The sequence below is a fragment of the Rhincodon typus genome, chromosome 39, assembly GCF_021869965.1.
Source record: "Rhincodon typus isolate 14 chromosome 39, sRhiTyp1.1, whole genome shotgun sequence".
NCBI classification, from domain to species: Eukaryota; Metazoa; Chordata; class Chondrichthyes; order Orectolobiformes; family Rhincodontidae; genus Rhincodon; species Rhincodon typus.
Window position 1 is genome coordinate 10,951,585 of NC_063370.1, and position 13,753 is coordinate 10,965,337.

Below are 13,753 nucleotides of genomic sequence, written 5' to 3' on the forward strand. Positions count from 1 at the left end.
CCTGAAACGTCAGCTTTCCTGCTCCTCTGATGCTGCCTGGCCTGCTGTGTTCATCCAGCTCTACACCTTGTTATCTCAGATTCTCCAGCATCTGCAGTTCCCACTATCACTGAAAAGGACTTTCCTATTATTCTTGAAAATAGTGCCTTGGAATCTTTTACAGTCATTCACATAGACAGATGGGGTCTTGGTTTTAATGTTTAATCTGAAAGATGGCACTTCTGACAGTGCAGCACTCCTTTAGCCTTGATTTTTGTTCTCAAGTCCTGGAGTGGGACATTTTGTTAGTCTGACACAAAAGTGCTACTAACTGAGCCACAAGCATTCACATTATTTTTAACTGCAAGCACACCTTGTCTTACAACCTTTTTAAAAGTGTTAGTTGAATAATAAATATTCACAGAATCTTACAGTATAGAAAGAGGACATTTGGTCCTTCCTGTCCATTGCCAACTCTGAAAAAGCTGTCAGGAATATATATTCCTACACCCTGGTTTTTACCCTGTAACCCTGATTTGTTTCCTTTCATTTCATGTCCAATTGCCTTTTGAAATTCTAGTCGATCTACTTCAATTGTGTTATCAGGTGCTGTATTCCAGGTTATTGTAAATTACTGTGTGAAAAAAATTCCCATTAGTTCTTTTGCTAATAATTTTAAATCTGCAATATTGCTACTGTCCCGCTCAGAGGAAACAGTTTCTTCCTACTGGCTGTAACAAAATTCCTCAATCTTGAATAAGTCTCTACATCCTAAAGAGAACAATTCCAGCTTCTGCAATCTCTCCACATAACTGAACATCCTCTTATTTGGAGTCATGCTAGTAAATGAAACCTGTGGCTTCTCCAAGACCTTGACACTCATCCTAAATTGTGCTGTACAGAATATTGTTCAAACATTGGAGATTAAGATGGGGAAGAAAACAGAAACAAATTATGTCTGATGGTGGAAGGGTCTACACAGAGTTTTGAACCTGCAGAAAATATTTAACAGTTACTGATTAAAACAGACAGCATATCAATACTGAGATGTATGTTAGAAAGGTGATAAATGAATATGCTTGGATAAGGACTAACGTAGACTAGATGGGCGAAATGGCCTTTCTCAATCTTCTATTTGCTTTGTAATTCTGTAACTTTACTGTTGCACAGTAATTAGGCAGTACCAGGTATGGTGCACAGTATTCAAAGAACTGAAACTGGTACACCATCTCCAGGCGCTGAGTGTCCATGTACACAGATTCTTCCACTAACATCACTCGCAGAAATCTCAGGATTTGTAGACTTTCCTCTCAGTTCAGGAATGCCAATTCCATGACAGCATTGTTACTACAACTGAAGTTTGACCTTAATAAAGATCACGCACATCTGTTTGTAAAGCAGAGATAACAAGGTGTAGAGCTGGATGAACACAGCAGGCGAAGCAGCATCAGAGGAGCAGGAAAGCTGATGTTTCGGGCCTAGACCCTTCTCCAGAAAATTTGTAAACAGGACTGCTTTACTTCGCCTGTAGCTGAATGAGTCAGTTTCAAGTGGCTTGGGGGAATCCCACAAGACTCTTCAAGCAACAATCTGCAACAGGGGGCTTCATTGATGAAACTTCATCCCAGCACTCTACAGTGTGTTGCCATAAGCTGACATCAATTGGAGCCCTCTTGTCCCTTTTGTGGAGAAAAGTATATTCAAACAGTACACAAAGTTATTCCCAAAATGGGACCAGTGTCAATTTGTCTCAGTGAGTAGGGCACTTTTCCCTCTTGAATCAGAACACTGGGCTTCAACTGGGAACCCACTCAAGTGGGTGCTCTTTGAAAATTGTGGTCCCAATTGCATATCAATGTCTTGATGCCTCAAAGTGAGGGTCCAGTAAAGGGGATTGGAGGGAGTGGAATTGAGTATGCACTCACCTGTTAGGCTCATTGAGAAGTACCATACTAAGATGAGGAGGACCAGCAGGCAGTTTTCAATTCATGAATCTCCAAACTCAAACAAACTGGTTCACATTAGTGTACAGCTGTCTTGTTCAATGTGGGAAGCAGTTAAAGTTGTTTTGAGAGAGACATTTGGCACAAGGTAATTTTGGATCAGATTGGGTACAGTACCTTCAGGTTTTCCATTTGGCTATTTCTGTGCTTTGTGAGGTTGCTGGCCTATAAGGTGCTACTTCCTTTCTTCTACAAGACCACGTCTGCTGTTGCACTTTGTATTCTACATTCAGCTCCCACCTTCTTGTAGAGCTCAGGGCTACTAACTGGGTGCAAAGCTCACCACCAATCCAGTTAGAGAACTGGAAGGTGGGCAATTGTGTAGTCATATTGTCACTGGAGACAGACACCCAGGCTAATACTCTTGGGGACATGGGCTTGAATTCCACTACAGCAGATGGTGAAATATGAATTTAATTAACAAATCTTGAATGAAAAAAACTAACCTGATGGTAATCAGGAGTCAGTTGTTGCCAAAACCTATCTGGTTCACTTTAGGGATGGAAAATCTGCCATCTTTCACTCAGTTTGGCCATATCTACATGTGACTCTAGACCCACAGCAGTGTGGTTGACTCTTAACTGCCCTCTGAAATAACCCAGCAAGCTACTTAATTTGAGGACAATTAGGAAAGAGTAGCAAATGCTGGCCCTGCTAGTGACACCCACATCCTATTAAAGAAAAAAAATGATTGTGTCACGTGAGCGACTGTAGTGCATTGTAGGATTGGGTCCCAAAATTTTGTCTGGGCCTCAGGTTCCTGCCCTTGCTTTGAAAATCCAGCCAATTAACACATAATCTAGGTTGACACTCCCAGCAAAGATCCTATGACACAATTTAGAGAAATCATTTGGGATATTCTCCCCAGTGCCATGACCAATATCAACATCACTAAAACAGATTAACTGGCTATTATCTCATTGCTGATCAATGCAAACAGCAATGATTAATGGTCAGATAATGTAGTTTCATGAATATGGATAAGGGATAAATATTGGCTAAGACACTCAGGTAGCTCCCCGACCCTTCTTCAAAATTGTACCAAAGGTCTTTTTATATCCATCTCAGAGAGTAGATGGGCCTCAGTTTAAGATAGCACTGCCAACAATGCAGAGCTCTCTCAGTTCTGCTCTGGGTGTGTCAACAAGATTATGCACTGACCTGTTAAGTTCTTTGAAATACCTTACTAGGATTGGATTTGAGCCTATACCCTCTAACTCAGAGGTGAGGGTGCTAACACCTGAGCTACAGTTGACACCACTACAAGACCAGATGTAGTTGACAGTGTAGGATACTTTCCCCAAAAATCTTGTGGATTCTGGAATAATTGAGGAGTTGAAGACTGGCAGAGATAGAGTTTCAGCTCTACATTGATATAATTGAGTGACAGACTTGAAGGACTGAATAGTCTACTTCAATTCCTATGGGTCATTAAATTGAGGCTGCATATGCTTGTTCATTTGATATAAAATATCCCATGAAGAACTTGGAGAGTGTTTCCTTATGTTCTACAAATAAACAGCTACAACTGAATGTCAGAGTAGGCTCAAAGAGCTGAATGGTGTCTTCCAGGTCCTAATGCCCCTAACAACCTTGAATTTAGGACTGAAAAATAATGAAATCACAATAGGGTAAAGATTATCTTACAGTTTTACACCAGAAAATAGCAGTAATAAATTATCACGAATCAATTGTTACAAGTTTATTTGTCTCTGTCCTTGTAAGTTATTTTCTAAAAGTGCTACCTTTGTGGCCTTTATAATACTGAATGGTCTTTTAGTGACTTATCTAGCTGCAGGGCTCATGTAGGTAGACGGAAGAGGTATAATCTCAAAAATACACTTTTCATATCTGATGAAAGTGTGCTTTATATGCATAAACTTTTTTTGTAAATAGTTTGGATATTAAACAATTAGCACATGGGTTTAGCCTATTTGTGTAAAGGTATTTAATAATTAACTAGGTCAGTCTTTTCTGAACCATGATTTTAAATGAGTATATGTCAGAGAGCAGATGACTGCAGACCTCCTGGAGAGTCAATGGGGGGTTGTTTATACTGTGGAGCTTTTTGATAGGAGAGAGAAACCATTGGAAAATTAGCTTGCTTTTGGGTTCACTGTAATCAAGGATTGATTTTTGGTTTGAACAACTCAGCATCGGGAAAGGTTTTGTTCAGTTCAAAGAAGATCTGAATGGGGTCAAATGCAAACATCGTTTGACCCAAAATAGGAGATAGTTCAGAACAGTTAGGAAAATAAGCTATCTCAATGTAAGGTTGTTGTTTGTGAAAACTTACTGACCAACAGTGTTTGCTTGGAATGGACTGAGGAAGTCTAAACTCTCAATTGGGTGAGTCATGAGGGGAAAGTCTTTGCAGCTCATAGCACCAGATCAGAAAAGAAGCAGTCAAGTTAACTTACAGATTTGACAGCAAAGGAAAATTTATTTGGATTTTGATTAACTGTAAAGTGGTGGTATTGGCAAGTAGGTAGGATTCTGTTTTGCATGGTATTTAACATCCTCTAAATTGCATGTGGAAGGGTTGTCATGGGTCAGCCTGGGTATAAATGTCTATTATATGGCCCAGCCAGATATCAGGTGAACAACACTAAGTTTACTATCAAGTTTCATCTATATATAGTGATGGTTATATGATAGTTTGATTTGTTTTGTCTTTTCTTTCTTTTGCATAATAAATTTTTTTATTATTAAAAACAAATCTGTAGCGCAGTACATTTATGTTTCAGTGAAAGTCTGCCATGTTAAATTAAAATAAAGATCAATGAAGGTCTGTCAAATCAGGATTCATTCTGGGATCTAAATTGTCCAGTTGTATTATCAACTGAGAACATAACACTCATTTTCAAAGATGAACACCCACACAGAGCACAATGCAAGAGTGGGAAACTGTGGTTCTGGTATCAATGTAAAAAGAAACAAGCCTAATTTAATGTGGAGAAGAAGAGCCATGCTGTGGCTGAAGTATAGGCCTATATTGCATTGTTGTGAGCTAGTAAAAGGAGCGGTTGTGAAAGGTTGGCCTAGGTGTGTATAGATCTGCCTTGAGTGTGTAAGTAAAAGTCATGCCCTGGTGTGGTCAGTCCTTGAGGGGAGGCCAGCTGGCCAATGTGTCAGGGCCCTAGGTCTGGCTGGGAGGATTGCTGTCCAGAGGGAAGCCATGATTGTGAGGAAAGGACAGTTGTGATGCAGGCCTGTCCCAAGACTGAAGAGCTGCCTCAGCCTGTTGTATCAGGCTTATTATGGGGCTGGGCCAACCTGGGTGTTTGGGGCTGGTTAGCTTGAGTGTAGGACTGTGTCTGAAGGGCCAGTCAGCCCAGATATGTAGATGGCATGTGGAAGGGTTGTCATCGGTCAGCCTGGGTATAAATGTCTATTATGTGGCCCAGCCAGATATCAGGTGAACAACACTAAGTTTACTATCAAGTTTCATCTATATATAGTGATGGTTGTAAATGGAGAAAGGGATACCAGATAAGTGACTGTTGCTGAATAAGGGGATAAAATGACCTTTCCAAATACCAAGCGGGATAGATCAATTGATGAAACGTTGCACTTAGTTTGATCCCTGAAATTGAATGTTTCATTCTGTTTTCCAGCTGATTTTGGGATTTCGGCTCAAATCACTGCCACATTTGCCCGAAGAATGTCCTTCATTGGAACACCATACTGGTACGATCGTACACTGGATTTGGGAAAGTTGCCTGGGGCACTAAATTCCACAGTCACTGGAGAGGAAAGAGAGGCAGTCTCTCTTAGGGATTGTTTGGTATTTTTGTTCTATTTTTGATGGGAATTGTTTTCCAAACCATGTTATCCAACCTTCATCCCAGCCAAAATGGCAGCTGGTTATTCTTTATCTGGCCTCTGCTAATGCCCCCTGTAGGGATTGAACAGTTCCCAGGCTTCCATCAGCGGCCCTTAAGGATGCATCTCGTGTGGCTGCTTTATAAATACCCCCAATGTTCATATTTCACCATCTTCTTTGTCGCCCTCAGAGTTATACAGCACGGAAACAGACCCTTTGGTCCAACTAGTCCATGTCAAACATAATCCCAAACTGAACTAGTCCCACCTGCCTTCTCTCGGCCCATATCCCTCCAAACCTTTCCTATTCCTATAAATGTTGTAACTATGCCTGCTTCCACCACTTCCTCAGGAAGTTCATTCCACACACAAACTACCCTCCTCGTAAAAAATTTGCTCCTCGTATCTTTTTTAAATCTCTCTCCTTTCACCTTAAAAATGTGTCCCCCTAGTCTTGAAATCCCTCACGCCAGAATAAAGACACCCACTGTTAAACCCTATCTCTCCTCCTCATGATTTTATAAAACTCTATAAGGTCACTTCTCAACCCACTACACTCCAGTGAAAAAACTCTGCTCCCTCATCTGTGTAAATGGCTAGAGTTTAACTCCAGAATTTTAACAAGTAGAAAAGGGAGCTCCTTGATTTACTGCAGTCTCTCATGCTGCATCTGTTCCTGGGTCTTCCACAGGATGGCTCCTGAAGTTGCTGCTGTGGAGTTCAAAGGTGGCTACAATGAGCTGTGCGATATCTGGGCCGTTGGCATCACTGCTATTGAGCTGGCTGAACTGCAGCCTCCAATGTTTGATGTTCATCCTTTGAGGTGGGTGCCATTTGCCAATTACTTACATCTCATCAGAAGTGTCATGTCTCATGGTTGGGGTAGGGTGGGGTGGGGGCAGCAGTATCTCACCGGAAATTAAGCCTCACTATTCCTGCAGTCATCACAAAAGTTAAAGTTTTTAAAGAGTACATGGAGGTTTCCCAATTTCCCTGATTTTCAGTCCCTGGTTGATAGAAAACATGGATCAGTTTCTATGCTTGTTACAAAAATTAGCCACTAGCTACAGGCAAACTATTATGATCAGTTGGCATATAACCTGACTAATTGGAACTCCCCTTACACATGCACAAACAAAAAACATGGCTTTTATGGTTAGAGGGAGAGGGAGAGAGGAAGGCAGTTGAGCGGTTCTTGGGATGATTGTTACAATTTTCATGCTGATCAGAATACTGCTTCTCAGTCTTCCTTCTCTGGAAGCTTTAACTGGTTTGCAAGAGGCACAGGGACTGGTTCACACTGAATGGTCTGACTCATCAATTAAAAGTCATACCTTATAGCAATCGCTGGAGAGAAAATAAACTGCTTTCTTTAGGTTTAAAATTGGTGTCTTCTGTGGAGAACAGAGCTCCTGGAGGAGGTCTGATATATTCTCCACATCTTGTTCACAGCCCCGATCTATTCAATTATCTGAGATTCAATCAACAGTTGTTAGCAGTAGAAGGCTCACTATTTGTCATCAATAATGATCACTCGTCTACTAACCAATCAGCTACTTGTACCGACCAAAGCTCAACCTGTACCTTGGCTCCAGTCTGAAAACTACGGTTTAATGACTGCTTGAAATTCGGAGCTGTACTTGAAGTGATGTCAGGTTTCTTGTGAAATAACTGCACAGAGGCCAGTATTGCGTCACCAAGTCACTCTTTATTTACATGTGGAAATTCCATGACACTGACCCAGCTCCCTCAGGGTCGGCTCTTAGGATGAACAGAACATCTGACACTCCTGTTTTTTCTTCTTTTTTTTAAAATCTGAGATTTGAACTCAGGATCTCCTGTTTATATCTGTCAGCCAGGGCTCCCTGATTGGAGCTGTTAATCTAGTCCAATCAGTGAACTCATACTGTGAGGTCCACCAGCTGACTCCTTTACAGTCACTACAACTTGCTTCCAAAACATGCAGCAATCCTACAGCAACCCTCGGTTTTTAAATCAATCCTTTTATCATTTCAGTCCACAATTAAAAATACAGAAAAATAGATGAAAGGGCCTTTACAGAAGTTCTTTGCAGTTTTTATAGACAGCCATTGTAAATCAGACATTGACCCATTGTTGTGTGCCTTGAGATCTATTGCAGTTAGAGGATTTTAATTCATGTACTATTTAAGGTGTTATGTATTGCTATTTCACCCAGCTGCCATGTGGCTGGGGAACCCCGCACTCCATTGTCAGCCTCTACTGTATGCCTTCTGCTCTGCATTAAAAAAGACACACAGAACTTGGGACATCTGCACAGGAAGAAAACAATTTTGGAGAACATTGGTCCTGAATATACTCAATGACTAAGTATATGATGTATGAGGAAAGATTGAGTCGGTTAGGATTGTATTCACTGTAGTTTAGAAGAATGAGTGGGCAAGACAGGATGGACATTCCTGATGATGGGGGAGTCCAGACCAGGGGCCATATTTTAAAGACAAGAGGTACACCTTTGGGACTGCGATGAGGAGAAATTTCTTCAGAGAGTGGTGAGCTTGAGGAAGTCACTGCCACAGAAAGTAGTTGATGCTAAAACATTGTGTTTTCAAGAAGGGTCTAGATATAGCTCGTGGTTCAAGGGATATGGGGAGAGGGCAGGATTAGGGTATTGAGCTTGATTATCAGCCATGATCATAGTGAATGGTGGAATAGGCTCAAGAGCAAGGTGGCACAGTGGCTCAGTGGTTAGCACAGCTGTCTCACAGTGCCAGGGACCTGGGTTCGATTTCCCCCTGTGGCAACTGTCTGTGTTGAGTTTGCACGTGTCTGTGTGGGTTTCCTCCCACAGTCCAAAGATGTGCAGGCTAGGTGGATTGGCCATGCTAAATTGTGTCTAGTGTTCAGGGATATGTGGGTTTGGGGAACAGGCCTGGGTGGGATGCTCTGAGGGTTGGTGTGGACTTGTTGGGCCAAAGGACCTGTTTCCACACTGTAGGGATACCATGTAAGGTCAAATGGCCTGCTCCTGTTTCTATGACTCATTGTGGTAGATAATTTTGTAGATCCTCTGAATAAATAAATTTCTATTCCTCTCACTCCAGAATGACTGTTCCCTTATCTTGAGACTATGACACCTAGTTCCAGTCTCATCAGCTCAGAAAACCAGTTTTGTAGGCTCTAAGAACTTTATACATTTCAATGAGATCACCTTTCATTCTTCAAAGAATATCTGTCCATTCTTTTAAATTTCTTCTTGTGTAGAAGCACCCTCTTATTCGTAAGTATTGCCAAACCCCATGTAGGCTGTTTTAGAGACCTTTTCCTCCAACACAGTGTTCTGCCCTGTGGCCAAACTGGCAGATGCAGCCACAGTCTTGGTCCGCCCACGTTGATTGGGATTCACCAGGCATCCTGGACCGTGGGCTGCCAGGATGTGGGTGGCAGTTTCACAATGAGGTATTTTGATTTTGAACTTGTTCTAACTTAAACTGCAGTGTTAACCCCTTCTGCACTGATTGTTTCTGTTAATTAAATAATTTGCAGTAGGTACAGCGCCATCTCATGGCCTCGCACTGAAGTTGCTGTTGCTGTTGTAATGTCAGCACCTATCAACACACAATCCCACAATGTGATAATGACCAGTTAATGGAGTAAAGATTCATTCTGGGCAATTTAAAACGATGGATGATAACAGATCAGCTGTTTCATTCTCAGTGCCTTATATTTAATTTCATTACAGTCAATGGGACTAAGTGTCATTCATGGTATACAGCAGGCAGCCAGGCATCTGAGATACAGTTCCACTCCAAATTGTTTCAGTGAAGGTAGCTGTGATGGTAGTTATATATTAGTGTGGCGAGTTGTTCACATGGCAAGATGGGGATAGAATCAGGCTTGAGGGATGCCAGAGGCATAGGGTTCGCAGTTAATGACGCACCTTTCATAAGATACAGCACAAAATTTCTGTGTCTCGCAACGAGAATCCCTCCCAAAAAACTCGATGTAACTTGCACCAAAAGTAAGATTCCGCTTATTATCTCTACCTCAGTCTTTCTGTCTCACATACACACATACTGTGCTCCCCAACATCAACATGCATATACCTACACCCAGCCATATCCACCCCACCAAGGGCAGAAGCTCTTTTGATCTTCCTCTCGTAACCCAGAGCACTAAATTGTGGTCCAAGCTGTCATGTATCACAAAACAAGTCCTGGATGAACACTGAATTGCGGAAATTCATCTCTCTGTTGTTGCTGGGTGAAATGTGGAATACACACTTCAATTTTTCTTTATCCACTTGTGGGACATGGGTATCACTGGCAGGCCAGCATTTATGGCCTATCCCTTGCTATCCTTGAACTGAGTGGCTTGCTAGGCCTTTTCAGAAGGTTGAAAGTTGAGAGTCAATGACATTGCTGCAGGTCTGTAGGCCAGATCAGGTGAAGATGGCAGATTTCCTTCCCTGAAGGGCATTAGTAAGCCATATGGGATTTTCTGACAATCAACAGTGATTCTTAGTTCCAAATATTTTTCTTTATTGAATTCAAATTCCACTATCTGCCATGGCAGGATTTGAACCCAAGTCCCCAGAACACTAGCTGAGTTTCTGGATTAACAGTCAAGTCATAATACCAGATTCCCAAACACCAGAATGATTAGAATTGGTCACTGCCCAGTTTAGGTGTGTGGAGATTCTCTGTTTGTCTCTCGATTTCTCCTCTGTCTCTTTCACTCCCTTTCTGAATTTTTCTGGTTCTTTGTATCTTTCCCCATGATTGCTGACCAATCTACCTCTGCCTATCTTTCTATCTTTCCCTCTATAGGTCTTTGTCTCTTTGTTTCTATTTTTGTCTCTTTTTTTCTCTCTCTCAGGACATGGTGACTAATGTTCTCTGTTTTATCCAGAGTCCTGTTTCTAATGAGCAAAAGTGGTTACCAGCCACCCAAGTTAAAGGATAAAGCAAAATGGTGAGTTTAATTCTGCATTTTTAAATTAGAATGTTTTCATGTAAGAAACTGAAAAAATTTGTTTTTATTACTTCTTTAGTTTAACATGACTCCCAGTTTTCTGTTATGATTTGGGCTCTTTCTCACTATAGCTGGCTTGTGCAATGAACAAACGAGGAAACACACATCGAGTTCAGACTGGTGTACAATGTTTTGAGAGAGAGTGGCCTCAGTGAGAATATTGGACCTGTTTTAGTTTGGTTAAAGAGCTAAGTTTTAAAGGAGCATCATGAAAAAAAAGGAGTGGGTAGAGAAGCAGTGAGGCTTACTGAGGGAATTCTGGAGCCTAGGGCCTAAACAGTAGTGGAGCTATGAAAGTTGGGGATAGGCAAGCAGCCAGAATTGGATGAGCACAGCTATCTCAGAGAGTTATAGAGCTGGAAGAGATTATGGACCTTCCTGAAATACCTTCCAGGTATTTAACTAGGACTTCACTTAGGCAGCCATTTGCTAAGCAAAAATCTTTCTCAGCCAATTTCACCCCATCAAGTTTGGGCCTGAGCCTTCTATGACAATTAGTGGTAACTGAACCAGCTGCTTCTCATAAGAGACCGGAACCAAAGTTGTACTCTCAATCTGTAAAGGTTCTCTGGTATAGATTCTCAGTCTAGCAGAAGTCTTGCGCAAACTTATGGGTTGGAGTCCAGAGCAAATTTTGTTAAAGACTGATTCTGCAATTACCGAAATGGCCATGCAGGTATCAACCTCCATTAGAACGGGTGACCATTTAACTAGACTTCTTTTGATTGGTTTTAAGTTGTATGTTGCCAAGCAAATTCCAAACCAGATGTAGGTGGACTTTCCAGGGTATGCACTCATCAGGATGCTGGTCTGTGAGTTCTCTTACTCAATTCAGGCCTTGTGGGATTCTTTTGCTGTCCTGAGTCTGCATACTGGCAGCAACTACGGTGGTTTGCTTGCCCAGATCCTGAAGAAAATATTAATCTTTTGGCTGCGGCTTGGCTTTGTTTTGGGGTTTTGCTGTGGGCTGTGCCTCTGTTCAGGATATGTCCTGAGTGAGGCTACACAACTGCCTTCACCTAAGTGATGTTCCTCAAGCTCAGTTGAACTGGCGATGGTGTCCACTTCCATCAGCTCCACTTGCCTCATTTTCCAATGATAAAGCCAGTTGTAGTGCCTGTTTGAAGTCCAGTTGAGCTTCAGCTATTGGATGCTTTTGTATGGTTACATCATTAATTCTACATACCAAATGGTCTCTCAGCGTCTTATTAAGGGTTAAACCAAAGTCACATGCCTCTGCCAGTCATCTTACCCTAGTCAAAAAGCCTGATAAGGATTCCCCAGGTTCTTGAATTCCTGAGTAAACTGATAGCATCTCAAAATTAGAGGCGGCTCAGGGTCCTAATATTCCTTAACTAAATCCGTCCACTCTTGAAAGGTTTTCGTATCTAATGCCTCAGAGAAAGTTAGACTCCTAATAACCAAAAAGGCTGTGGGTCCACAAGCTATCAGGAGAATTACTCATTGCTTTTCATCTGCCCCAGTGTCATTTACCCAGAAAAAAATAACACATTCTTTCCACATACTTGGCCCAATCTTTGATGGCAGGATTGAACAAGGCAAGCTTCCCAAATAATGACATGACGCCAGAAATGCTTATCCCCAACTCAAAGATGACTGTTGCCATCGAATTTCTTCTGGAGCATCCTTTTCTGTGGTTGCCACTCCATACAGGCCAGTATCCCGTCAGCAAGGCACCCTTTATTTACATGTGGAGAGTCCTTGACACTGATCCAGCTCCCTTAGTGCCAGCTCTTTGAGTGAACAGAATGTCTGACACTCCTGTTTATATCTGATTATACTAGGTTAACAGCCCTAAACAGAGAATTCATATTCTATGAGGTCCTCCTGGCCAGGCTTATTACAATCACTACATCCATGAGCTAACTTGTTATTGATGGGTGAGAGAGAAATGGACAGGGAAGAGGGGCTTCACGTTGTTTCAGGAAAAAGAAAGCCAGGGTTATCTTTACATTCCAGAATTGTCTGAGTCTAGTGACTGGTTTTGGCAGGGGGTAGAATACGATCTGATACTGCCTGATGTGGTACAGCTGTATGTGATGTAAATGTACACCAGATATGTTGTTTGGACTTGAGGGAGTGGAAATAGGGGTCATACTTGGAAGAATCAACTGAGTGACACAGGGGATTAGAGCGTGTGATGGCTGTGGACTAGAAATTTTGAATGAGCTGATACAGGTCTTTGAAATTATGAAATGGTTTTTGGAGTGAATATGGATAAGACATTGTGGGGAATACCAAAATTAGGCATTTTCAATACACGATAAACCCCTAATAAACCCAACAGAGAGAAATGTATAGAAGATATGTTGACAGCATTGGATGAAGAGGGATGGATGGAAGCACACAGAGCACCAGTGCTGGCACAGGCCAATGAGTTTGGGGTGGGGAGTGGGGAGGGTAAAATATTGACTTTTGATTAAGGGAGACAGAAGTTGTGACCTTTGCTGTCTTCTCCCTCAGGAGCGCGACATTCCACAATTTTGCCAAGTTGACATTAACAAAGAATCCAAAAAAGAGGCCAGCCGCCAGCAAGATGCTAACGGTAAGTACAACCAAGAACTAGTGCCGGGATTTGGAGCCTGAGTGGATTTGCAACATTAGGCTATAGTCACACATCAACATAACTGCACATTCCTAGCTGGTATCTGTTGGTGACCTTTGACCTTGCAACCACTGGGCCACAATCTGATCCTTTCACTTTGACAGTAAACCCCATCCTTGCCCTGTTGCTGGCATAGTGAAAGAACATGTTGCAGGTGGAACTAAATCAAGATCCATTGCAGCACCGAACACCCTCAAGTAAAACTTTAGGCCCTTTATTCACTTACTATGATAGGCAGGGAAGAACTTTGAACCCTAAATATGTTTAACTGTCAACAAAGTCTTGTGGCAGACAGAAGGTGAGGGCG

The 13,753-nt window shown here is 41.9% G+C and overlaps 1 protein-coding gene across 2 annotated transcripts in view; it reads left to right on the forward strand.

Annotated features, from left to right (window-relative positions):
* Window positions 1-13,753, forward strand: part of LOC109916779 (mitogen-activated protein kinase kinase kinase kinase 5-like) — a 114,369-nt gene that overhangs the window by 61,857 nt on the left and 38,759 nt on the right. For both annotated transcript variants that reach the window (XM_048618402.1, XM_048618403.1), the window contains exons 8-11: window positions 5,600-5,672; window positions 6,499-6,630; window positions 10,698-10,760; window positions 13,305-13,386. In XM_048618402.1, coding sequence (XP_048474359.1) covers window positions 5,600-5,672; window positions 6,499-6,630; window positions 10,698-10,760; window positions 13,305-13,386 — 350 coding nt within the window. The remainder of the gene's footprint in view (window positions 1-5,599; window positions 5,673-6,498; window positions 6,631-10,697; window positions 10,761-13,304; window positions 13,387-13,753) is intronic.